A 26,060-nucleotide genomic window follows, 5' to 3' on the forward strand; every position below is an offset into this window, starting at 1 on the left:
GGGATGGGGGCAGGGATGGGTGCTGGGAACGGTGTTGGGGATGGGTGATGGGATAAGAGGAGGGAACGGTCTTGGGATGGGTGTTGAGATGGGGGCAGGGATGGGTGCTGGGAACGGTGTTGGGATGGGTGATGGGATAAGAGGAGGGAACGGTCTTGGGATGGTGTTGAGGTGGGGGCTGGGATGGGTGCTGGGTGCTGGGATGGGTGGTGGGAAAGGAGATCAGGTGAATGTTAGGATGGATGGTGGGATGGGGGCAGGGATGGGTGCTGGTGCGGGTGGTGGATGATGGGTGGTGGGAATGGTGGTGGGTGCTGGGGTGGATGTTGGGATGGGTGATGTTTGCTGAGATGGGTGCTAAGAATGGCTGGTGGGTGCTGGAATGGCTGGTGGGAATAGGAAGGGTGCTGAGTGAAGCCGGGGGCATCCCAGGGGGGGTGTCACTTTGCTCATGGTGACACACGGAATGGCATGGCCAAATACCAGTGTGTTCCCTGGATGGACACCACTGAATCCCCAGATGGTAGATTTTGGGTAGACACCTCTTTATCCCCTGGATGGACGCCGGTTTGCCTCTAGCTGGTGGTCCCTGGATGGACGTTGCCACGTTCCCTAGGTGGATATCAGTGCATCCCCAGTTGGTGGCCCAAGGATAGACACCATCACGTCCCCTGCATGGATACTGCTTTGTCTCTAGTTGGTGGCCCATGGATAGGCAGCACCACATCCCCTCGCTGGTCACCGGTGTGTCCCCACATGTCAGGTTTTTAGATGGACACCACTATGTCCCCTCGATGGACACACCAGTGTCCTCCAGAGGGGTGTCCCTGGATGCTGGACAAAGCCATGGCAGCCAAGGGCAGATTCTCCCTGTCCCCTGGACAAGGTGACCCCAGGTGGACTCAGCAGTATCCCCAAACCAAGGAACTCCCCAAACTTCACATTCCCAAGACCAAATACACCCCCACAACCACCCCCTGCTTTCCCTCGCAGAGTGTCCAGCCATCATCCCCCGCTGCATGTGGGGTGCCCGTCCCTACCGGGGCACCCCCAGCCCCTTGTCCCCACCTTTGGGTTCCATCTACATCCACCACACCTTCGTGCCCAGCGCCCCATGCCGCTCCTTCGCCGCCTGCGCCCGCGACATGCGCTCCATGCAGCTCTTCCACCAGGACACCCGTGGCTGGGATGACATCGGCTACAGGTGAGACTGGTGTCACAGTGAGCCCACCACGGTCCCTGTGACTGGAGGGGGATATAGGGTTGACCAAGGTAGGGTTGATCAACACAGAATTGACCGATATTGGGTTGACCAGCATTGAGTTGACCAATATTGGGTTGACCAACGTTGGGCTGACCAACATCGGGTTGACCAACATTGGTTTGACCACCACTGGGTTGACCAACGTTGGGTTGACCAACATTGTGTTGACCAACATTGTGTTGACCAGCACTGGGTTGGCCAACATTGGGTTGACCAGCATTGGGTTGACCAATATTGGGTTCACCAGCATTGGGTTGACCAACACTGGGTTGACCAACGTTGAGCTGACCAACATTGGGTTCACCAATATTGGGTTGACCAGCATTGGGTTGACCAACACTGGGTTGACCAATATGGGGTTGACCAACGTTGGGCTGACCAACATTGGGTTGACCAACACTGGGTTGACCCGCATTGAGTTGACCAGCTTTGGGTTGACCAACGTTGGGTTCACCAATATTGGGTCGACCAGCATTGGGTTGACCAACACTGGGTTGACCAACGTTGGGCTGACCAACATTGGGTTGACCAACACTGGGTTGACCAATATTGGGTTGACCAACGTTGGGTTGACCAATATGGGGTTGACCAACGTTGGGCTGACCAGCATTGGGTGCCCACAGCTTCGTGGTGGGTTCGGATGGATACCTGTACCAAGGGCGAGGTTGGCACTGGGTGGGTGCCCATACCAGAGGTCACAACACCAAGGGTTACGGAGTGGGCTACGTGGGCAACTTCTCAGCCAGCTTGCCGGATCCCCAGGCCATCGCTTTGGTGCGCGATGGCCTCATACCGTGTGCCGTGAGGGCTGGGTGGCTCCACCAGAACTACACTCTGCATGGCCACAGGCAAATGGTGAACACCAGCTGCCCCGGGGATGCCCTGTTCCAGGAGATCCAAACCTGGCACGGCTTCAAGGTGGGCACTGGGTCCTGTGACGTTGCTGGGGTCGGGGTTCTGGCTCACTCTGATGCGCCGGAGATGGAGGGTTGGGGGAAGTGTGGGGGATGCTGGGGATGACCATGGTTCCTTGTGTTCTCTTCAGTGAGGATTGGCCCCATGGGTGCTGGTCCGCGTGGGTGCTGCGAAGGTTGGATCCCGGTCTACATGGATGATGGTCTGATGGGGGACAGACGGACACCGTAAGAACTTGATCCCAATGATTCCAATCTGCGTGGAGCCTGGCCCATGGGGATGCCAACCCAATGAAGTCAGACCACGCGGACCCCAGGCTGCGTGGACAACAACCCAATGGATATCAGACCAGACGGACCCTGGTCCGTACAGACCCCAACCCAATGAATTCCAGATCAGAAGTTCCCCAGTCCGCGTGGAGCCCAACTCAGTGGATGTCAGAACAGATGGACTCTGCTCCATATGGACTCCAACCCAACAAATTCCAGACCGGAAGGATCCCAATCCACGTGGACCCCAACCCAAGGATGCCAGACCAGGACACCGGTCTCCAGAATGGTGTGGGCCAGTCCTGGCTTGCTCCCAACAGACCATGGCCCATGGCCTCAAACATCCCATAATAAAGTCAGCGCCAGGATAGCTGCTTGGGGTGACCTCTGGAGAGCAGGAGGGAAACTGAGGCACGGGCCGGGGAGGCAGAATGGGGCTCTACATGTGTACCCACAATCCTTGTGCCTCCCTTAGAGCACAAGGGGAGAACCCAGACGTAGCCCACCCTGAGGACACCCATGCCCACCCCAGACCTTTCAGGGCTCGCCCCCTCTCACCCAGCCCCTGCAGGACCCCATAAGCCGTGTGTGCACACAGCGCTCCAACACCTCCATCTCCGATTCCTGTTCACTCTGAAACCTAATGACAGCCTTTACTCCGGTCAGCGCTGTGACCCCAATACCCGGTGCTCTGGGGGGGGGTGGGGGGGGCCTCAGCTGCTCGGTGCCCCTCCGGGGCTGTGGCCGAGCGTTATCCATTGGGGCTGGGCGCACAGATAACATCATTGGGGCAGAGGCGGAGGTGAGGGTGTGACTGAAACTCCTGCTGGGTCACATGGGGAAGCCAGGCAGGAACCGGGTGTCAGAGGAGGCAGCGAGCGGCAAGGTATGGCGGGGTTGGGGGCACACGGAGGGTGGGGGGGGGATGGGAGAAGTGGCACCCCAAGGGGACGCTCCATCCTTGGGAGCAGCCGTGGGGATGTGGGGTGCTGGGGTGAGCAGCACCGTGCTGATGGGGTGCTGGGGTGCCGCTAGGTGGGACAGTTTGCACCCCAAAGACCCCGAAAGTTAGCAGCACCCCATAGGCCCCAAAAGCACTGGCATCACCCCCAGGGTGGGGGTGCATCCCTGAAGGTGGGGGCGCCCTCTCTGGGTCACCCTTTGGGTGCTGACCCCTAAATTGATGGGAGCCTGCAGCCCGTGGTGTCACCACGATGAGGATCGTCCAAGCCCCACGAGCAACCCCTTAGTGCTGCGTTCACCCTCGGGTCTCCCACCCTCGGGGGGGGGGGTCTCCCACCCTCGGGGCTCCCCCCAGCCCGGTGTGGGGCCATGCACAGGGTGCAGATGGCGGGAGGAAACGCGGCAGAGACGCGGGGGGGGGGGGGGGGGGGGGGGGTGGAAGCGCGGCAGCCGCAGCCGCGGAAGCATCGTCGGCGCCGCCTGCGCCCGGGGATGGGGTGGCAGTGGGGCCACCCACAGGTGTCACCCTACAGCGCTGTCACCGCGCCCCGCTGGCTCTGTGTCTCAATCTGATACGCATCCCAGGATTGGGATGGTGCAAAGGGATGGGGGTCGGCGTGTCCCATGGATATGGGGTTGGGGGGTGCCACCCTGTGGCCACCCCGCGGCCGCCCAGCGCCCATCCTCGGATATCTTCATCCTGGCACCCCTCTCGGTTTGGGCAGCCCACCCTGGCAGTCCCACCTGGGGGTTGTTCTCCACTCCCCACCCACCCCCCCCCTCCACCCTGGCACCCCCTTTATGGGTCCCCTCTTTCTGGGAGGGGGGTGTGGACAGGCAGGGGCACCGAAATAGGGGCGTGCAATGGGGCAGAGATGTAGGGGTGTCCCAATAAGGGTGTCTGGGTGTGTGTGGAGGGGTCTTCAAGGGGGTGCTGATGGTGTGTGCCAGCAGAGGGGCAATCAAACAAAGGAATCTGATTGGGCGTTCCTGGATGAGGTGTCCTGGATTTGGGCACCCAATTAGGAGCGTGCAATTGGGGTGTCAATATAGGGGTGCCCCAATAAAGGCACCTGGATGGGGGGTGTTGTGATGTGGGTGCTTGGATGGAGGCACCCAAATGGGGGGTGCTGGGGGGGGGGGGGGGGGACACGACACTCCTATGGGGGTGCCCACAAAGGGGTGACCCAGTTTGGGATTTTTGGATAGGGGCACACAAATTGAGGTGTCTGGGGGGTGGGTGTGCAGATAAGGGCACCCAAATAGGGGAGCTGAGATGGGGGTACCCCTACAGGGATGCCCACACAGGGGTAACCCAGTAGGGGTGTGCAAACGGGGCAGTGATATTGGGTGCCCCAATAAGGGTATCTGGATGGGGTTGTTCAGATAGAGCCCCCCAGATAAGGGAAACCCATACAAGGGTGCCTGAATAGAGTGTCCTGGGTGAGGGTACTGAAATGTGGGCACCCCCGGAAAGGATGCTTGGATAGGGGCACCCAAATTGGGCTGCTGGAACCCACACAGGGATGATCACACACGATTGACCCCAATAGGGGTGCCTGGGTGCCTGGGTGGGGGTGCCTGGATACGGGTACCCAAAAAAGAGGTGTGCAAATGGGGTAGCAATATCAGACTGCCCCAAAATGGAGGTGTTGAGATAGAGAGTCCCCAGATTAGGGCACCTGTTATGGGGATGCCTGGATGGGGGCACCCAAATAGGAGTGCTGGAATTGGGGTGCCCCAGTGGGAATGCTTAGACAGGGGGACCAAAATAGGGGTGCTGGAAGGTGGATGCCCAAATTGGGATGCCTGGATAGGAGTGCCTTGATAGGGGTGCTTGGGTGAGGGCACCCAAATTGGGGTGCCTGGATAGGGGTGTCTGGATAGGGCACCCAAACTGAGGTGTTGGGGTGGGGGTGTGTGGATAGGGTACCCAAATTGAGGTGCTGGGATGGGGGTGTGTGGATAGGGTACCCAAATTGAGGTGCTGGGATAGGGGTGTGTGGATAGGGCACCCAAATTGGGGTGCCTGGATAGGGATGTCTGGATAGGGCACCCAAACAGAGGTGTTGGGGTGGGGGTGTCTGGATAGGGTACCCAAATTGTGGTGCTAGAACTTGGATGCCCAAATTGGGGTGCCTGGGTAGGGGTCCCCCAATAGGGACGACTTGGATGAGGGCATTCAAACTGGGGTGCTGCGATGGGGGGCACCCAAATTGGAGTGTTGGGATAGGAGTGCCCAAATTGAGGTGCCTGGGTACGGGTGCCCCAGTAGGGGTGCTTGGATGAGGACACCTAAGTTGGGGTGCTGGGGCGGCTCACTCCATCCCACAGATGGAAGTGGAGAAGCCCCCCCAAAATGCTGAGCCACCAACGCTGCTGAAGACGTACCGATGGCGAACGGCAGCAGCCGTGGGCGAGCGGGACCCCGAGCGGTGCAGTGCGACCCCGGGTGGTCGGCACTGGAGCCGGCTGCAGGGCTGGAAGCGTTCCTACAGCCAACCCGAGTCTGAGAGCCTCGACGACGGCGTTGGGAAGGGCAGCTCCAACCTGGGGGCACCCAAAGCCAGTACCCGTCGGTCCCTCTTCCAAAGGGCGTTCTCGGCGCCCTCCAAGGTGGTCAAGGAGCCACGCAGCCCCGAGGGTGGCAAAGGCACCCTGCAGAAGTACCTACGCTCCGTGTCCAAGAAGAAGGGATACGTGGAGAACGGGGCCAGGGCTGAGAAGGGGTCCCACGAGGGCATCCCAGGTATGGGGGTGTTTGGGGCGGTGGGGATGGGGATGCGATGGGAGTGGGATTGGAATGAGACAGGGATGGGATGGGGATGGAATGAGGGTGAGGTGGGAGCGGGATGGAGATGAGGAGGGGGGTGGGATGGGGATGTTGTTGGGGGTGGGGATGGGGATGAGATCGGGCTGGATGGGGGTGGGATGGAGATGGAGATAGAATGGGATTTGTGTGGGGAGGAGCTGGGATTGAGGAGAGGATGGAAGGGGTACGAGATGGAAGTGAGATGGAGATGGAGATGGGGGTGAGGTGGGGATGGGAATGGGGATGGAGTTGGGGGTGAGGATGGGGATGGAGTCAGGGGTGAGGATGGGGATGTGGTTGGGGACGGAGATGGGGATGAGATGGGAGAGGAATGGAGGTGGAATGGGAATGGGATGGGGGTGGAATGGAGATGAGGATGGGAGTGGGATGGAAATGGGAGTGGTGGTCGCGGGCTGAGGTGGAGATGGGTGATGGTTTGGGGTGCAGAGCCTTGTGGGTGCTGGTTGGGTGTGATGGGTGGTGATGCTGGATGAAGGATTGTGATGAGCGACGGGGAAAGATGGTGGATAAGGGGCTGGAGGGACAGTGGGAGGTGGGCAGCGGAGATGGGTGATGGACTGGAGGAAGAAGAGCTGGGTTTGATGTGTTGGCAGGCAGTGGGGATGGGTGATGGTCTGGAAAGCACAGGGTAACGGGATGCGCTCCTCAGCATCACCGCAGCAATGGCGGTGCGGCCGCGGCCACATCCCCTGCCATCCTCATGGTAGCACCTCCATGGCCACTTGTCCTCCAGCATCGCCACACCAGCGGTGACACGACAGCCATGTGGCTTTTGGCATCACAGCCCCCGTGATGGTGGCACGGCAGTGTCCCCGTGTCCCCCGGCTCCGCCACCCCAACCATACGACACTGTCAAACCTACTGCAGCACGGTCACAGCTGCACTAAATGCCAACCATGGGACACGGGGACACAACGAGGGCCCTTGGGTGCCCCTGACTCCTCTGCTCCACCCCCCCCCCAGCCCCAGAGAGCACCCACGGCGCCCCCTCCATCCCAATGCCTCCGGCACCCGATGTCACAGTGTGGGACGTCTCCAACTTCTCACTGGTAGACAGACAGCTGATCCACGTGGGTCGGGACGAGGAGGTGAGGACCCCCTTACGTTATGGGGTGCACGGGGTGCTGGGCATTTGGTCCCTGACCCCCTCTCTGCATCCTCAGACTTCAAGCAGGAACAGGAACCGGACCGGGAGCTCTGAGAGCAGCAGCCCTCACCCAGTGGGTGGCAGGAGGGACACCGGTGAGCCGACGACGCGGGGCGTTTGCATGCACTGGTGCAAGCTCCAATGCAGCTCCTGGGGCACGCCACACCACGCCGTGCGCTTTGCTTCCCACCACGCACCGCACCGCGCCCTGCACTGTGCACCACGCCACGCGCAAATGCCTCCGTGCTCTGCTCCATGCCCTGCACACCGTGCACCACCGCGCCGTGCGCCGCGTCCTGTGCCACGCACCTTGCATTCTGTGCCCCAACGCCACGCACCTCGCCCCGCGCCTCTCCCCGTGCCTTGCGCTGTGCACCGCGCATCGTCGCGCCCCACTCGTGCGTCTCGCGCTGTGGATCTTGCACTGCGCGTTGTGCCCCACACCCCGGTGCGGAGGAAGCCCCCTGCGCGAGGCCCTCCGTGCGCCGTCACCGCTTCCTCCCTGTGCGCTGATCCTCCCGATAAGGGCTTCCTTGCCACCATGGGCCCCCGTCGCTGGCTGTTGTGTGTGGCGCACGGTGAGACTCCAAGCCCAGCTTGACCCCCCTGCACGCCAGTGCACCCACCAGTGGGCTGCACCCAATGCGTGGCCGTGCTTCCTTCTGCTTTTTGGGGAGGTGGGTGTCGCACCCTATCGTGGTTTCGGGGTCTAACCTGGGCCACCCCAACAGACACCGAGGAGAGGAGTGCGAGGGCAGCGGGGAAAGGCACTGACAGCGATGGCTCCACCACCTCGCAGTTCAGCAACGTGAAGGTGGGTCCCGGTGTCACCCACAGGTGTCACACTGTACCTCGGGATCACCCATTGTCCCTCCATCCCCACCCTACAGGGACTGTTGTGGAAGCGACTGCGGGAGCGGAAAGGTCGCATCGTGCCCAAAAATGAGAGCTCAGCGGCAGTCAGCACAGATGGAGAAAGGTATGAAGGTAGTGGGGACAGCGTGGGGGCAGCGTGGAGGGTTTTTGGTGACAGCTGTGTCTGCCACAGAGCCCCGAGCCGCAGCGGCTCCCACGAGTCCCTGCTGCCAGCACCCAGCGCAGCCGAGCTGGATCTCAGCGGGGAGAATGTCATCGTGCGTCCTGTGCACGGCAGCATCGTGGGCGAGAAATTCTGCTTCCAGGTAATGGTGCTGGGGGAAGGGCAAGGCGAGCAGCCCATACACACACCCTATAGAGGCACCCAAAGTACCCCAGGGTACCCTGCAGAGTCACCCAGAGCACCCCAGAAATCCTGGATGTGCATCCAGAGCACCCAGGGCACTCTGCAGAGGCACCCAGGGCACACAGGGCACCCTGTCAGGGTGCCAAAGGTACCCTGGACCCTATAGAGGCACCCAGGGCACCTCAGCACACGCCCCCAGGTGCCCCCTGCCCCCCTCCCTGTCTGCAGATCATCACAGGTGGGCACAGCCACTCCTTCGGGTGCAGCTCCTTGGCTGAACGCGACCGCTGGATTGAGAACCTGCGCCGCACGGTGCAGCCCAACAAGGTGGGACCCTCAGGGACCTCCCACAGGCCCTGTCCCCATTGTGTCCCCTTGTGTCCTACTGTCCCTCTGTGGATTTGGCCGTCCTCTTGTGTCCTGAAGTATTTGGCCATCCATATCCTTGTGTCTCCTCCCATCCCTTGTATCCCCTCCAGTCCCCTGTGTTCCCTCCAGATCGCATATTCCCTCTTGTCCCCAAGGCCTCTTTGTGTCCCCTGTGACCCCTACTGTCCCCAGTATCCCTTCCTGTGCCCCATGTCCCCTCCTGTCCCCAAGGCCTCCTCCTATCTCCCATGTTCCCTCATGTCCACCATGTCCTCTCCTATCCTGTCCACTCCCCTCACGTCCCCACGTCCTGTCCCCCATATCATAAAACCACAGGATCATTGAGCGGGCTGGCTTGAAAAGGACCGCAGCAGTCATCGAAATCCTTTCCCCCATGCTCCCTCGTGTCCCCCAAGTCCTCATTTCCCCCTTGCGTGCTCCACATCCCCTTATGTCCCCAATTCCCCTCCATGCCTCCCGTGTACCCTACTGTCCCCCAAGTCCCCTCCTGTCCCCAGTGCCAACTCCTGTCCCTCATGTCCTCTCCTGTCCCCTATGCCCCCATTTCTCCTTCTTCCCCCAGCGTCCCCTCCTGTCCCCCATGTCTTCTCCAGTCCTACTTCCCTTTCCAGTCCCACACCCCCATCTGTTCCACATCTCCTCCTGCTCCCCATCTTCCCTCCTGTCTCCACTGCCACCTCCTGTCCTGTGGATACGGGTACCCTCCTATCCCACATGCATCCGTGTCCCCTCCTGTCCCCCAAGTCCCCTCCTGCCCTCAGTGTCCCTTCCTGCTCCCTGCGTCTAATCCAGCCCTCCTTTCCCATCCAGTCTCACCTCCCCACCTGCCCCACGTCCCCTCCTATCCCCCCACGTCCCCACTGTCCCCTCCCATCCCCAGGACAACTGCGAGCGCCTGGAGCTGGGGCTGAGCCTGTGGGTGTACGAGGCACGGGACCTGCCGCCCCGCCGCCGCCTGCGGTGTCACCTCCAGCTGGACGGCACGCTCTTCGCCCGCACCACCGCCAAAGCGGCCGGTCCCGACGGCGAGCTCTTTTGGGGCGAGCTCTTCCAGCTGGCCGCCCTCCCGCCCTCCCAAGCCCTCACCCTCTCGCTTTACCGTGACGATCAGGGCCACCCTAGCCAGCCGGTGGCATCTGTCACCGTCCCTTTGGCCGAGCTGGCGGCTGCCCGGCAGCCCTTGGAGCGCTGGTACCCATTGAGCAGTCATGGAGGCGACGAACGGGCGCCGGCAGTGCGGGTGCGTGGGAGGTACCGGGAGGTGAGGGTGCTGCCCATCGTACGCTACAAGGAGCTGGCTGAGTTCATCACCTTCCACTATCGGGAGCTGTGCGCCTGCCTGGAGCCCACCATCGCTGTGAGACACAAGGAGGAGCTCGCCGGCGCCTTGGTGCGCGTCCTGCAGAGCACTGGGAAAGCCAAGGTAGAGCGGCTGGTGGCCGTGGTGGGATGGACACGGTGGTTGGGGTGGGTGATGGTTGTGATGGGGTGGATGTTGGGATGGAGGGAGGGATGGATGTGCCCAAGTTATGGTGGATGTGATGGTTGGGGTGCGATGGGTGATGACCGAGGTGGGGGGATGTGGTGGTTTGGGTTGGGATGGGGATTGGATGGGTGATGGCTACGGTGGGGGTAGATGTGGTGATTGGGATCAGAGGGACACGGTGGTTGGGGTGGGTGAGGGTGGGATGGGTGATGGTTGTGGTGGGGTGGATGTTGGGATGGAGGGAGGGATGGATGTGCCCAAGTTGTGGTGGACCGTGATGGTTGGGGTGTGATGGGTGATGACTGAGGTGGGGGGTTGTGGTGATTTGGGTTGGGATGGGGATTGGATGGGTGATGGCTATGGTGGGCTAGATGTGATGGTTGGGATCGGAGGGACATGGTGGTTGGGGTGGGTGATGGTTGTGATGGGGTGGATGTTGGGATGGAGGGAGGGATGGATGTGCCCAAGTTGTGGTGGACAAGATGGTTGGGGTTGCGATGGGTGATGACCGAGGTGGGGGGATGTGGTGGTTTGGAATTGGATGGGTGATGGCTACGGTGGGGTAGATGTGGTGGTTGGGATCGCAGGGACATGGTGGTTGGGGTGGGGTGAGGGTGGGATGGGTGATGGTTGTGATGGGGCGCATGTTGTGGTTGGTTTGGGATGGGAGTGGGATGGGTGAAGGCTGTGATGGGATGGACATGGTGGTTGGGGTGGGATGGAAGGAGGGATGGATGTGCCGAGTTGTGATGACATGATGGCTGGGGAGGGAGAGGTGATGACCAAGTTGGGGGGATGTGGTGGTTGGGGGGGGATGGGTGATGGTCACGGTGGGACGGATGTGATGGTTGAGGTGGGATGGGTGACGACCAAGATGGGGGGGGATGTGGTGGTTGTGGTGGGACGGGGATTGGATGGGTGATGGCTGTGGTGGGGTGGATGTGGTGGTTGGGGTGGGAAGCACGAAGGCCACAGTGGTTGGGGTGGGATGGAAGAGGGATGGACGTGCCCAAATCGTGATGTACATGATGATTGGAGTGGGATGGGGGAGGGATGGGCGATGGCCGTGGTGGCATGGATGTGGTGGTTGAGGTAGGACGGGTGATGGCCACAGTGGGGTGGACACGGTGGTTGGGGTGGGATGGAGATGGAATGGGTGCACCCAAATTGTGGTGGGCATGATGGCTGGGGTGGGATGGGATTGTGAGGGGGGTGGGGTGGGATGGACAGTTGGGCTGCGTTGAATTTGGTTGCGATGGGATGTGTTGGCATGGCATTGTGAGTGGGGTGGGGTGGGAGGGGATGGGGTGGGGTGGGAGGGGATGGGAGGGGATGGGAGGGGATGGGAGGGGATGGAGGGGGATGGGGTGGGATGGGGTGAGATGGGGTGGGGTGGGATGGGATGGGATGGAGTGGGATAGGATGGGATGGGATGGGATGGGATGGGATGGGATGGGATGGGATGGGATGGGATGGGATGGGATGGGATGGGATGGGATGGGATGGGATGGGGTGGAGGGGATGGGATGGAATGGGATGGGATGGGATGGGATGGGATGGGATGGGATGAGATGGGGTAGGGTGGGATGGGGTGGGGTGGGAAGGGAGGGGAGGGGAGGGGAGAGGAGGGGAGGGGAGGGGAGGGGAGGGGATGGGAGGGGATGGAGGGGGATGGGGTGGGATGGGGTGAGATGGGGTGGGGTGGGATGGGATGGGATGGAGTGGGATAGGATGGGATGGGATGGGATGGGATGGGATGGGGTGGGGTGGGATGGGATGGGACGGAGTGGGATAGGATGGGATGGGATGGGATGGGGTGGAGGGGATGGGATGGAATGGGATGGGATGGGATGGGATGGGATGGGATGGGATGAGATGGGGTAGGGTGGGATGGGGTGGGGTGGGAAGGGATGGGAGGGGAGGGGAGGGGAGGGGAGGGGAGGGGAGGGGAGGGGAGGGGAGGGGAGGGGAGGGGAGAGGAGGGGGTAGGGTGGGGTGGGATGGGGTGGGGTGGGATGGATGGGATGGAATGGGATGGGATGGAATGGGATGGGATGGGATAGATGGGATTGATGGGATGGGATGGGATGGGATGGGATGGGATGGGATGGGGTGGGGTGGGGTGGGGTGGGATGGGGTTGGAAATACAATTCAAGGCGCTTCTAGAGATCTCAGCACTGCCCAGGCCAGGCTGCCCAAGCCACACCGGGCCCATGGGTGCTCCCCAACATCCGTCCCACAGGAGTTCCTCATTGACCTCGGGGTGGCCGAGTTGGATCGCTTTGACGATCGGGAGTCGCTCATCTTCCGAGAGAACACGTTGGCCACCAAAGCCATTGATGAATACATGAAGCTGGTGGGGGGCAAATACCTCCAGGACACGCTGGGTACGAGCAGGTGTTATGGGGTATTATGGGATGTTACGGGGGGCTGGGCATGGGCAGGAATTGCTTCATGAGGCATTCCAGGCTATGGGACAGCCCCAGGATCTCTGCGGTGTTGTCCCATGGCAGCGACGGCTCGGTCCCCTCATTGCCTTTCTCCTGGTGCCCAGGTGAGGCTGTGGCCCAGCTCTGCTCCTCGGATGACAGCTGTGAAGTCGATCCCAGCAAATGTGGTGGCCCCGACCTCTCAGACAACCAGAACAACCTGCGACAGGTCTGCGAGGAGACCCTGCAGCGCATCGCGCATCCTGCGAGTGAGGAACAGCCCCGTGGGGGCACGGGGTGGGCATCTGCACGGAGGTGGGCCTGGGGGCAGGAAAGGGGCTGGGAGCCAGCACAGGCAATGGGGCAGGTATGGGGGATTTGGGGGTGGGCATCAGAAAGGATGTAGGGACAAGTCTGGGGACAGATGCGGGGCAGGGATGGAGATAGGCACCGTCCCTGGGACGGACGTGGTTATGGCAGCAGGAAGGACATGGGGACGTGTTTTGGGACAGGAATGGAGACAGGCGCCACGACCATGGCGATGGGCACTAAGAGTGACGTGGGGGCAACTCTGGGGACGGACGCAGGCGACAGGGATGGAATTAGGCACCATCCCTGGGATGGCCACAGTGACCACAGTGACCAGCAGCAGGAGGGACAGTGGACAAGTCTGGGAACAAACGTGGGGTCGGGAATGGAGACGGGCACCACGGTGATGGGCAGCAGGAAATACAAGGGGGGCGGGTTTGGGGGACAGACATGGGGGATCAGCATGGGGACAAGCACAACAAGGGCGGGCACCACGTCCCACAGCACACCATGGTGGCACGCAGGGGACACCAGAGTCACCCACCCACCCCATCTGTCCCCACAGCACCTTCCCGGCAGAGCTGGGCGAGATCTTTGCAGCGTGGCAGGAGGAGTGCGCGGCTCGGGGCAAGGCGGCCATAGGGCAGCGCTTGGTCTCAGCCTCGCTCTTCCTGCGGTTCCTCTGCCCCGCCATCATGTCCCCGAGTCTCTTTGGCCTCGTCCAGGAGTACCCGAGCGAGGCCACCGCTCGTACCCTCACCCTGGTGGCCAAGGTCATCCAGAACCTGGCCAACTTCACCACGTACGTCACGGCACATCACCCCATGGGGAAAATATGGGGCAGCAGAGGTGTCCCATGGGGCAGTAGGGACGCCTTCAAACACCTTGGGGCAACGTGAATGTCCCTGATAGTCTATGGGGCTACTAGAACCTCCCTTATGTGCTAAAGGGCAAAAGGGATGGACCCTACAGCCCATGGGGCAGCAGGAACATCCTTAACATGCCATGAGGCAGCAGGGATGTCCCTAATACACCGTAGGATGACAGGAATGTCCTTGGAACTCCATAGGGGTGCTAGAATCTCGCCCTACATGCCACGGGGCAGCGGGGATGGACCTTACAAACTTTGGGGCACCAAGGGATGCCGTGGGGAAGCAGGGATGTCCCCAAGGGGCCACGTGAGCCAAGAAGCACGTGGTTCTGGTGGTAGCCCGTGGGTGACTGGCCACCATGGTCCTCAGGTTTGGTGAGAAGGAGGCCTACATGGGCTTCATGAACGAGTTCCTGGAGCACCACTGGAGCACCATGACAGCCTTCCTGAGGAGCGTGGCCAGCCCTGAGAGCAGCGGCCACGTGGCCACCTATGATGGCTATGTGGACTTGGCCCTGGAGCTTGCCACCCTCCACCTCCTGCTCTGCGATATCTTCTCCAGCCTGAACCAGGTGCCACCTCCATGTCCCCAAGGGTGGCTAGAGACATGGGCCTCCTTCTTCACCCTGTGTGCAGAGCTGGGTGCTCACAGCCCCGTGGGTGTCAGTGTCCCATGGGTGTCACTGCCCCACTGCCACCCCATGGCCCCACGATGTCCCATTTTGTCCCATCAGGCCACACAGGAAGAGCTGGAACCTCTACCCACCATCCTCAATGCCATCAGGGAGGGAACACCGGTCCCTGTCTCCGTCCAGCTCAGCTCCATCACAGAGCGAAGGTAACAAAGGGGAACAAGGGACACACGGGACCAATGGGGACATGTGAGGCCAGAGGGGTGACACCAGGAGCAGTCTGGGGTGGCTCTGGTCCTGGTTGGCTCCAGGGGGACTCTAGGATTTAGGTGGGTGATGGGACCATGGGGACATTTTGGTGGAGGACAGGAGCACGGTGAGCTTTTAAGGGTAATGGGACCACGTGAATGTTTTTGGGTAGGCCATGGGTGGAGGGGCTGTGGGGGACCCTCTGGAGGTGACAGGAATATGGGGACTTTTTAGGGGTGGTGGGACCGTGCTCCCAGCCTTTGGGAGTGAGAGGATAAAAAGAACCTTTTGAGGAATGGTGATGGGGGATTCTTTGGTGGGTGAGAAGAATATGGGGACCCTTTGGTGGGCAATGGAACCACGGAGACCTTTAGAGGTAGGGCCGTGGGACACAGGGGAGGAACACAGGGATCTTTAAGAGCAGAGCCATGGGAACTCTTTGGTGGGTGACATCTTGGGGACCTTCGGGGCAGGATCTCACTAGGGGATGGTTGTGACCACAAGTGGCTTAGGGATGACTCTGGTCTAGGCTGGGTTCAATGGACAGTTCTGGTCCCAGATGGTTTTAGGACATTTTTCTTCTCTTGGATGGCTCCCATGAATGGTTGTGGTCCAGGATGGGGATGGTTCTGATCCCAGACGGGTTCAGCTCTGATCCCAAAAGGGTTTTGGGGTCCTTCACCTCCCCGATACCCTGCAGCTCGGAGAGCTTGAAGCCGGGCTTCGTGCCGCCGCGGGACCTGAGCAAGCACAGCCCTCTCATCAAGAGCCAATCACTCATCAGCATCCGCCGCGTCCGCAGCCGGGAGGACGGGACGGATGCGGAACCGACGCCGGTACTGGTACCGTCACCACGATCCAGTCGGGAGCGCAGGAATGTGCAGCGAACCCAAAGCGTCCCGGCACAGAACAAAGCCGCCCGGCGTCTGCGCAAGCAGAGCAGCGTTGAGCACGTGGTGGAAACAACGGGAGGGGATGGAGCGAGGTCCTGTGCGCACCGCGACGGCACCGTGAGTCCCTCCGGGGTGTTGGGCTCCATGGAGGGCCGTCAGCCCATGGGGTTACATGAGTGCAGGGATCTTTTGGGAGTGATGGGATGGCAGGGAGCTTCCGGTGGAGGATGGGATCATGGGGACGCTTTGGTCAGAATAGGATCGTGGAGAAGTTTTGGGGTAAGGCCGTGGGGATCCTTTGGTGGGGGATGGGGCCATGGGAACCTTTTGGTGGAGGACAGGAGCACGGTGACCTTTTAAGGGTAATTGGGACCATGGGGATGTTTTTGGGTAGGCCATGGGTGGTGGGACTGTGGGGGACCCTTTGGAGGTGACAGGAACATGGGGACTTTTTGGGGGTGGTGGGACTGTGGGGGACCCTTTGGAGGTGACAGGAACATGGGGACTTTTTAGGGGTGGTGGGGCTGTGGGGGACCCTTTGGAGGGGACAGGAACATGGAGACTTTTTAGGGGTGCTGGGGCAGTGGGGGACTCTTTGGAGATGACAGGAACATGGGGGCTTTTTAGGGGTGGTGGGACTGTGGGGGACCCTTTGGAGGTGACAGGAACATGGGGACTTTTTAGGGGTGGTGGGGCTGTGGGGGACCCTTTGGAGGGGACAGGAACATGGAGACTTTTTAGGGGTGCTGGGGCAGTGGGGGACTCTTTGGAGATGACAGGAACATGGGGGCTTTTTAGGGGTGGTGGGGCAGTGGGGGACCCTTTGGAGATGACAGGAACATGGGGGCTTTTTAGGGGTGGTGGGGCTGTGGGGGACCCTTTGGAGGTGACAGGAACATGGGGGCTTTTTAGGGGTGGTGGGGCTGTGGGGGACCCTTTGGAGGTGACAGGAACATGGGGGCTTTTTAGGGGTGGTGGGACCATAGGAACCTCTTGGGACAGGGCCAAGGGGACACTTTGACGGTGGAGGAACTATGGTGACATTTCAGGGCAGGGCCACGGAGGACTTTTGGTGGAGGACGGGATCATGGGGACACTTTGACGATGAAAGGATCGTGGAGAGCTTTTGGGGTTAGGGCCATGGGGACACTTTGGTGGAGGACAGGGCCATGAGGACCCTCAGGTGATGGTGGTACCATGGGAAACTTTTAGGGAGCGGCCCTTTGGGGGTGATGGGACCGCGGGGATCTTTTAGGAGCCAGGCAATGGGGGTAGTTTGGGGCAGGACTACAGAGGGTTCTTTGGTGGGTGAGGGGACCATGGGGACCTTTTGAGGGTGAGAGAGGTGTGGAGATGCTTTGGGAGTGACACGTTCTTGTGGACCCTTTGGGGATGAAGGGATCATGAAGACCCCTGAGGGTCTGTCCGTGGGATCCTATTGGGGAGACAGGGCCATGGGGACACTTTGGTGGGTGGCATGGCTGTGGGGACTCTTCTGTGGGTGGTGGGTCCATGGATCTGCTTGGGGGCAGGGCCATGGGGACCTTTTGAGACAGGACCAAGGGTACCTTTGGGGGTGACAGGAACACGGGGACACTTTCAGGATGGAAGGACCAGGGAGATCTCTCCATGATGCAGTCCTGGGGAACCCTGAGCATGGGGATATTTTGGGGATGACAAATCCACGGAGACTCAATGGGGAGGACAGGACCATGGGGAACCAATGGGGACAACAGGGCCATGGAGATCCACCGGGGTGACATGTCCACGGATCCACTGGAGAAGACGGATCCATTGGGGAAGTCAGATCCATGGAGACCCTTTGGGGATGGTAGAGCCACGTGAACCCATTGGGGATGAGGTCCAGGAGGGACGGCATTTCCACTGGGACCCACGGAGGATGATGGGACCCTGGGGACCCCTCAATGCATGGAGACCCTTTGGGAATGACAGACCCACGGGGATGAGAGGCCCATGGGGACATTTTGAGGTCACCACAGCCTCAGTGTGCAGCCCCTGCCCCGCTGCACACCCAAGGGTGCTGACACTGATGTGTGCCCCGATGTTGTAGGGCCGCTCAAAGCTTCGCCCATCGGTGTCACTGCCACGTAAACCCACGGTGCCGTGGCAGCGCTACGCTGAGGAGGTGTCAGTGGCACAGGGTGAGCTCTACGCCATCCGCCCGCTGGAGAAGGTAACCTAGGGAGCACGGCGCCGGGATGGATGGCACCCATAGGGACACCGTGCTGACACCCGTCCTCGTGTCCCCAGCAGCACGGGAGGCAGATCGAGGCGCTGCGGAAGGAGGTGGCTGAAAGCCAGGAGAGGCTGCGGGTGGTGGAGGAGAAGGTGAGGGAGCTGGAGGGCGAGCAGCGTGGGCTGCAGCAGGAGCAGGGCCAGCACCGAGAGCTGCTCGAGCGCCTGCGGCTGCAGCTGGAGGAGAGCAACGCACGGACGGCCAACCTGGGTGCCAGGTGGGTGTCACCAAGGCACGGGTGTCCCCAAAACCCCAATTTTCCCGAAACCCAGGCGTCCCTGAAGGCTCGTTGTCCCCACAACCCAGGTGTCCCCAGAGTCTCAATGTCCCCAAAGCCTGCATATCCCCAAAACCCTGGTATCCCCAAAGCCTGACTTTTGCCCGCGTGTGTTCCCAAATCTTTGGTGTCCCCAAAGCCTTGATGTCCCACCAGCTTTTACGTCCCCAAAGCCCATGTGTTCCCAAATCCTGGGTGTCCTCAAAACCTCAGTGTCCCCAAAGCTGTGGTGTCCCCAAAGCCTCAATATCCCCATACCCTCAATCAAATCTTCGGGGCCTCAAATCTTTGGGGCTCACCTGCGCTGCTTTAGGCTGACGGCAGCTGAAGGGACCCGCAAGAAGGACCTGGAGAGGCTGAAGGCAAGTGAGGACCGGGGCAGAGCACTGGTAAGACACTGGGACCCTGGAGATAGGGACAAGGACAGGGCCACGTGGTGGTGATGGCACTGACGAATCCCCTGGCAGGAGAGCAGGCTGGTGGCACTGGAGAGGGAGCACGGCGAGCTGCGGGATGCCATCGCCCGGCTGCTGCACCACCCTGGCAGGATGGGACGGCGGCCACAGAGCCGGGACGAGGGTGGGGATGAGGGACAGGCCACCAGTGTGTGACTTTGGATGTCACCGCGGCACGGCTGTGTCCCCCAGGTCCTGATCTCAATGGGTTTCTGTCCCTCAGCAATAAATGTTGTTGGTGTCACTGTGACTTGGTGCTGGTTGGGTTCTGTCACCACTCTGGGCTCTGTCCCCATTGCCATTCTGTTTCTAGTGTCACCCTGTCCCCAACCACGGGGACATTGTGGGGCAAAGCCAGGGGGGACCCTATGGTGAGTGATGAGAGCATGGGGACCTTTTGAGGGTGTTGGAACCATGGCAACTCATCTAGGGGTGATGAGACCATGGGGAACCCTGTGGGACACGGCCATGGGGACCACTTAGGAATGCCGAGTCCATGGGAACCTTTTGGGGGTGACAGAACCCTGGGGACTCCAGTGAGTGAGAGGACCACAAGGACCCTCTGGTGGGTGATGGGACTATGGGGATCTTCTGGTGGAAGACAGACCATCTGGGGATGAACCTTTGGGGATGCCGAGTCCATGGGGGTGTTTTGGGGGTGACAGGACCATAGGGACCCTCTAAAAGCGACAGAACCGTGGGGACTCGGGTGGGTGATGGGACCATGGAGATGTTTGGGTGGGTGCACAGGACCACGAGGACCTTTTGGGGCAGAGCCACGCAGAGCCTCTGGTTGGCAATGGGACCTTGGGGACCTTTGGGGACCGTGAGCACACTTTGGGGCTGACAGGATGACGGGGACCCTTTGAGGGGTACAAAGGGGCACTCGAGGATCCTTTGGGACAGGACTGTTTTGAGAGGTGACATCTCCTTTGGAGACGAGGGAACCATGGAAACCCTTCCATGACGGGGCCACGGGAATCCCTCGGGGCACGTCCATGGGGAACCATAGCGAAAGGCCACGGGGGGCGAGAGGGCCACGGGGGACCCTTTGTGGGGGTGATGGGACCGCATGCATCCCTCGCGCAGCCCATTCCCCTGCGCCCCCCAAGATGGCGGCGCTGCACCCCCGTCGCGGTCCGATGACGCAATCACTCCGCGACGTACAGCCCTTCCTCCCCCCCCGTAGAAGGTCGTCACTCCCAATATGGCGGCACCAACAGCTCCGTGACGCCATCACCTCGCGCCGCTCCCAGCTCCGTCTAAAAGTGACGTCATTACCGCGAGCCGCGCGGCCCGGAAAAAAAATGGCTCGGTACGGCGCTGTGACGTCATCTCCGCGCGCCGCTCAGCCCAGGGAGGGCGGAGGGGGCGGCGGCGGCGGCGGCGCGCGGGGATCCCGCCGGCGGGGGGGGGGGGGGGGGCGGGGCGGCCTTAAGGCGGCCCCAAGATGGCGGCGGCGGGAGCGGAGGCGGCGCTGGGGCCCCGTTCGCCGCCCCCAAGATGTCGGCGTCGGGCGGGCGGCGCGCGGCGTGACGTCGTCGGGCCCCGCCGGCGGGGGGGGGGCGGGGGAGCGGCCCGAGCGGCGCAGGCGGCGGCGGCGGCGGCGGAGGAGGAGGAGGAGGAGGAAGAGGCGGAGAGGGGGGGCCCGGGCCCGGCCGAGGCCCCGGGGGGGGATTTAAAGGGACCATGTCCCCTCCGAGGGGAGAACGGCGGCGGCGGCGGAGCGGCGAGAGAGGCGGGCGGCCCCGGGGGTGGCGGCTGCGGCGCTGAGGGGGGGGGGAGAGGGGTGAGTAACGGGGGGGGGGAACCGTCCTGAGTGCTGGACGGGGGTTTGGGGGCGGGGGGGAGAGGTGACAGCGGGGTGGGGGGGTGCGGGGGGGTGTGACAGTGTGGGAACGGTGGGGGGGGGCGGTTGTGTCCTAGGAGTAATGAGTTCGGGGGGGGGGCACAGGTGGCAATGGTGACATGGGGAAGGGGGGGGGGGGAGTGAATGGGTGGGCTGTGACAGTGTGGGGACACGGCGGGGCTGTGCTGAGATGGGGGGGTCAGAGTCTGGGGGGGACATGGGGGGGTTTGTGACTGTGGAGGCTCGTGTGGCAATGGGGGCACAGGTATCGTAGGGGTTATGGGGGGGTTGTGCTGGGGGGAAACACAGGTAGCAATGGTGTCATCGTGGGGGGAGTGCTTTGGGGGGGCTGTGACAGTGTGGGGACACGGGGGGGGGCTGTGCTGAGATGGGGGGGTCAGAGTCTGGGGGGGACGTGGGGGGCTTATGACTCTGGGGGCACAGGTGGCCATGGAGAGGACACAGATATTGTAGGGGTTATGGGGGGGGGCTGTGCTGGGGGGAAACACTGGTGGCAGTGATGTTGTGGGGGGAGTGTTTTGGGGGGGCTGTTATGATGTGGGAGTCACGGGGGGGCTGTGCTGAGATGGGGGGGTCGGAGTCTGGGGGGGACATTGGGGGGGTTTGTGACTGTGGGGGCTCATGTGGCAATGGGGGCACAGGTATCATAGGGGTTAAGGGGGCTGTGCTGGGGGGGCACAGGTGGCAGTGAGGACGTGGAGGGTACTGTGCTGGGGGGAGGGGGTTGGGGGGCTGTGACTGTGTGGGGGCATGGGGGGCTGTGCTGAGATGGGGGGTGCGTAGAGCCTGGGGGGGGCATGGTGGGTTTGTGACTGGAGGCTCAGGTGGCAATGGAGGAGGGAGTGTTTTGGGGGGGTTGTAAACAGCATGGGGGCACAGGGGGCTGTGCTGAGATGGGGGGCAGAGCCTGGGAGGGACGTGGGGGGCTTATGACTCTGGGGGCACAGGTGGCAACGGAGAGGACACAGATATTGTAAGGGTTATGGGGGGGCTGTGCTGGGGGGGCACAGGTGGCAGTGAGGACATGGGGGGGAGTATTTTGGGGGGGCTGTAACAGTGTGGGGACATGGGGGGGCTGTGCTGAGATGGGGGGTTCAGAGTCTGGGGGGGACATGGGGGGTTTGTGATTGTGGGGGCTCAGGTGGCAATGAGGGGGAGACGGGTATTGTAGGGGTTATGGGGGAGCTGTGCTGGGGGGAAACACAGTGATGGTGACATGGGGGGGGGAGTGTTTTGGGGGGGCTGTGACAATGGGGACACGGGGAGCTGTGCTGAAATGGGGGGGGTCAGACATGGGGGATTTGTGATTTTGGGGGCTCATGTGGCAATGAGGGCACAGGTATCATAGGGGTTACGGGGAGGCTGTGCTGGGGGGCACAGGTGGCAGTGAGGACATGGGGGGGAGTATTTTGGGGGGGTTGTAACAGTGTGGGGACCCGGGGGGGGCTGTGCTGAGATAGGGGGGTCAAAGTTTGGGTGGGGGGACGTGGGAGGCACAGGTGGCAATGGGGGCACAGGTATCACAGGGGTTATGGGGGGGCTGTGCTGGGGGGCACAGGTGGCAGTGAGGACATGGAGGGTACTGTGCTGGGGGGAGGGGGTTGGGGGGCTGTGGCCTGGGGGGCTGTACTTTAATGGGGGGGGCTCAGAGTCTGGGGGGGGACAACATGGGGGGTTTGTGGGGGCACAAGTGGCAATGGGGGTGGCAATGGGAGTTATGGGAGGGCCGTGCTGGGAGGGCACAGGTGGCAATGGTGACAAGGAGGGGGAGTTTTTGGGGGGCTGTGACAGTTGTGGGGCCATGGGGGGGGGGGGTTGTGACTGTATGGGGACACAGGTGGCAGTGGGGACGTGGGGGTGCTCAGAGTTTTGGGGGCTCATGGGGGGGGGGTTGTAGCAGTGTGAGAGCAGTGTTGATGGGGGGGGGGGATGCTTGGGTGTTATAATAGGGGTGTTGTGATGGAGGGGGGCACGGGTGTCCTGGGGGGGGTGAGGGGTGTCCTAGGGAGGTTATGAGGGGGGGGCTGTTTTTTTTGGGGGGGTTGTGATAGCGTGGGGGCACAGGTATCGATGTTGGGGGGCACTCAGGTGTTGTTGGGGTAATGGGAATGTTATGGTGGTGGGGCACAGGTGGCAGTGTGGGGGGACACAGAGTTGTTCGGGGGGGGGTCTGTGCTTGGGGGGGGGTCTTAAGGGGAAGGTGTGACAGTTGGGTGAGTTGGAGGTCTGCTCTGAGATGGGGGTCTTGGGTGCTTGAGGGTTGGGGTTGGGACAGGTGGGGGCACAGGTGGCGATGGGGGGGGCACGGGTGGGGGGGCTTGGGTTGTGACAGATTGAGGATGCGGGTGGCAGTGGGGAGGGGGATGTAGGTGTTGTGATGGGGGGGGGACACAGGCGGCAGTGGGGATGTTTGGGGGGGGGGCTGCGTTGGGGAGGGGGAAATTGTTTTGGGGATGGCTGTGCTGATATGGGGGAGTGGAAGGGTTGGTGAGTGGGACACAGTTGTCCTGGGGAGGGGGCTATGGGGGGGGGAGGGGGGAGCAAGTGTTTCTATAGGGGACTGTGACAGTTTGGGGTCACAAATGGTGATGGGGAGGGGTGCAAGCTGACAGGACACAGGTGGCAATGGAGTAATGGGGGGGGTACTGTGCTGAGGAGGGGGAGAAAAAGTTGTTTTTGGGGGGGGGGGCTCAGGCAGTGGAGGGGTTTGTGACAGTTGAGGGACACAGGTGGCAGTGGGGTGGGGGATGGGTAAAGGTGGAGTTTGGGGTTGGGGGGACACGTGGTGATGCCCCCCCTCCCCCGCTTCAGGACTGTGCTGGGGGGGTGGAATGGGGACAGAGTGACACGAGGCAGGGATGCCACGCCAGGTGACAGCTGTCACCAGGTGGGTGACATGGGGCTGGATGACGGGGGGGGATTTGGACCTGTTCCTTCCCCCTTCCTCTTTGGGTTGGTTCAGCATCACTTCGCCCACCTGGAGACCCCAAGAACCCTCTGTTAACGTGCGGCCGCTAATGAGGAGTGGGAGCCTTCGTGATGGGAACATCAGTGATTCTAGGGGGGCTTTGGGGGCCGGGGTTCCTCCCCATGCAGCTCATCCCCCCCCCCAACCCCCACGGCCCTTTGGAGCATCTCTGGGCTCGACGTCGCTCCGTTTCACCCAACGCTGCCATGGTGGAGCTCAGCATCCCCGTGTGCTGGGATCGTCCCGGAACGAACGCTGCATCCCAACCCAACGCTGGATTTCCCATCCCAGCGCCGCAGCTTTGCGAGCCGAGAGGAGGAAGGAGATTTTAGGGGACGCTTCTCGACTCTTGGAAGGAGGAAAAACCCTTCTGCTCAATGCTGTCCTTAACGCAGCTTCGGGAAGTTTTCCTTCTTGGACACACGGGGAGAATCTGCTGATTTCTCCGAGGGAGGAAATTCGCCAGGATCCCATTTGCAACCCAACATCTGCTACGAAAACGTCGTCGCCGTGGAGGGAAACCATCGTGGATCTCAGCTCCAACCCAAAAATCCCATCGTGATCCCATTGGAGCTTTTGGGAGCTTCCCCCAAATTCCTCCTTGGATCGAATTCCATCGCGATCGTTCACCCTTTGCGCTTCTGGAGTTGTTCCCCAAAGAAGAAATCCTCGCAATTGAAGCGTTTGGGTGGGAGAACCCAACCGGAGCCTTTGGGTTCGCTCAGCCTTTCACCAAAAAAAACCAAAAAAGGGGTAAAAAAAAGCCCCCCAAAAAGGCTCCGAATGGCACCAGGAGCCATCAGGCCCGGTGCGGATCTCTCTCGGCTTTCTGGTGGGGCATTTCCCCATCCTCGGCTCCCAGGGAAGGAAGCAATTGTCCCCACTTAACCATTTTAGCATTTAAATTGTGGCGGTGCCGCTCCGCCTTCGCGTGGCCACGGGGCGATGGGTTGGGGGAGGGATGCTGCAGTGCTGCTCCGTGCCTCGCCATGAACGGCTGCCGGCGAGTGTGGTGAGACGACTTTCGTCGCTTCTTTTTGCTTTTTTAGAGCCCAGAAATTGCCTGGGATTTGGGGGGGAGGGGGGGGTTTAAATGGTTCGCGGTTGGGGGAACGGTTGGGTGATGCGATGGAAGCGTCCCCAACCTGCCTCAAACCGGGGGTCTTTAGGGTGGAGGCATCCACTGCCTTTCCCCGTGGGTTTCTGAGCTGCAGGGGTGGCTGTGAGGAGGGGGAATCTCCCTTTTCCTCCCCCGTCGGACTCAAAAACCCCAACCAAGAGCTGGGAGATGGAGAAGGGCAGCGGTTGGTCCCAGTGGAGAGGAGGGACACCAGCAGTCTTGCAAAGGGGAAAAGCCCCTTCCTGGAGCAGGGAGGCTTCAGCTCTTCCCCAAAAAACCCCATGTGTGTGGAGGAGGGGGAGGAGAGAAGGGCCGTGGATCAATTCCAGCGTGCCCAGCGTTGGTTTTTTGGGGTTTACCCAAAATCCAGGTTCCTTGTCGCGACGTCGGGGTCGGTGCACGCGGGGCTGCGGGTTCGGTTTGGGGTGCTGTAAGGCTGGAAGGGCCAAAGTGGGGTGCTGCAAAGTGAAACAAAAAGAGCTCTTCAGGTTGTTTTGCTTTATTTCAGATTGTTTTGCACCCCTCAGGTCCCTCCGCAGGGACTCGCTCATTTTGCCCGCTCTCGTTTTGCCATCAGCCCCTCCGTCGCGTCGCGGTTTTAGGAATGGGGTGACTTCCCTCCTTTTGCTCCAACTTCTCCCAGGGCTTCGGGTGAAATCTACTCCTTGCTGAGCCCTCGGTGCTGCCTGGGTCCAATCCTGCTCCCTTCAGGTCTCTCTTTGCCACCGCTTATCGCTCACGGCACCCAAGGCTTGGCATGGAGGCAACGGGCTCAACTATGGGCCATTGTTTTCCTCTGGCTCCTGCGATGAAATCGAAGCCTGCTCTTGAGTTGAGGGTGGGTTTATCAGCTTTTTTGGGGTGTGCTTTGATCTGGGGCTGAGGTTTGCGCGGTCCATCCGGCTGCACCTGGCCGATGCGATGGGAAATAGGGGGAGACACCAGCAGGATGTCCCACATCTTTCCGCGTCCTTCTGCAGCTGGATTTAAGCAAGAAAAAGTGGAGTTTTCCACGGGGACTGACTTGATCCTGGCTGAGCATCTTCTACCCAGCAGCTTTGGGATGGCGGCGGCGTTGGGTGCAAAATGCTTCCAGTTCCAAAACCCGATTTGGAAATGCAGTCATGCAGCACACGTGAGCGTTGGGCGCCTCGGGGTCCCACTGGGTGCCCAAATCTCATCCGACTGCAGGACGGGTCTGGCGTAAAGGCGGCGACGGCACCGGATTTTGGGGTATTTTT

General features: G+C 61.3%; 3 protein-coding genes across 3 annotated transcripts in view; all 3 read left to right on the plus strand.

Annotated features, from left to right (window-relative positions):
- Positions 1 to 783: 783 nt before the first annotated feature.
- PGLYRP2 (peptidoglycan recognition protein 2) lies at positions 784 to 2,959 on the plus strand (the record flags this gene model as incomplete). Its single annotated transcript, XM_079547964.1, has 4 exons — positions 784 to 886; positions 994 to 1,204; positions 1,888 to 2,182; positions 2,924 to 2,959. 4 exons carry the CDS (start codon positions 784 to 786, stop codon positions 2,957 to 2,959), a joined length of 645 nt encoding a protein of 214 aa, XP_079404090.1.
- Positions 2,960 to 5,745: 2,786 nt separating this feature from the next.
- RASAL3 (RAS protein activator like 3) lies at positions 5,746 to 19,017 on the plus strand (the record flags this gene model as incomplete). The annotated part of the gene is given in 19 exon segments (XM_079547965.1): positions 5,746 to 6,160; positions 7,208 to 7,332; positions 7,408 to 7,486; positions 8,123 to 8,205; positions 8,282 to 8,370; positions 8,440 to 8,572; positions 8,842 to 8,940; positions 9,884 to 10,426; positions 12,732 to 12,876; positions 13,044 to 13,175; positions 13,178 to 13,187; positions 13,793 to 14,029; positions 14,469 to 14,670; positions 14,833 to 14,936; positions 15,680 to 15,989; positions 17,944 to 18,066; positions 18,144 to 18,346; positions 18,720 to 18,795; positions 18,874 to 19,017. Coding segments are annotated over 19 exon segments (3,252 nt in total).
- A 1,080-nt stretch (positions 19,018 to 20,097) lies between these two features.
- WIZ (WIZ zinc finger) overlaps positions 20,098 to 26,060 on the plus strand; it is a gene marked incomplete at its 3' end in the record, with an annotated part of 49,940 nt that continues 43,977 nt past the window's right edge. The window contains exon 1 of the mRNA XM_079547950.1: positions 20,098 to 20,176. Within this exon, the coding sequence (XP_079404076.1) occupies positions 20,169 to 20,176 (8 nt within the window). The 5' untranslated portion in view covers positions 20,098 to 20,168. The remainder of the gene's footprint in view (positions 20,177 to 26,060) is intronic.

The sequence above is a fragment of the Tetrao urogallus genome (genome assembly GCF_951394365.1).
Source record: "Tetrao urogallus genome assembly, chromosome: 36".
Taxonomy (NCBI): Eukaryota; Metazoa; Chordata; class Aves; order Galliformes; family Phasianidae; genus Tetrao; species Tetrao urogallus.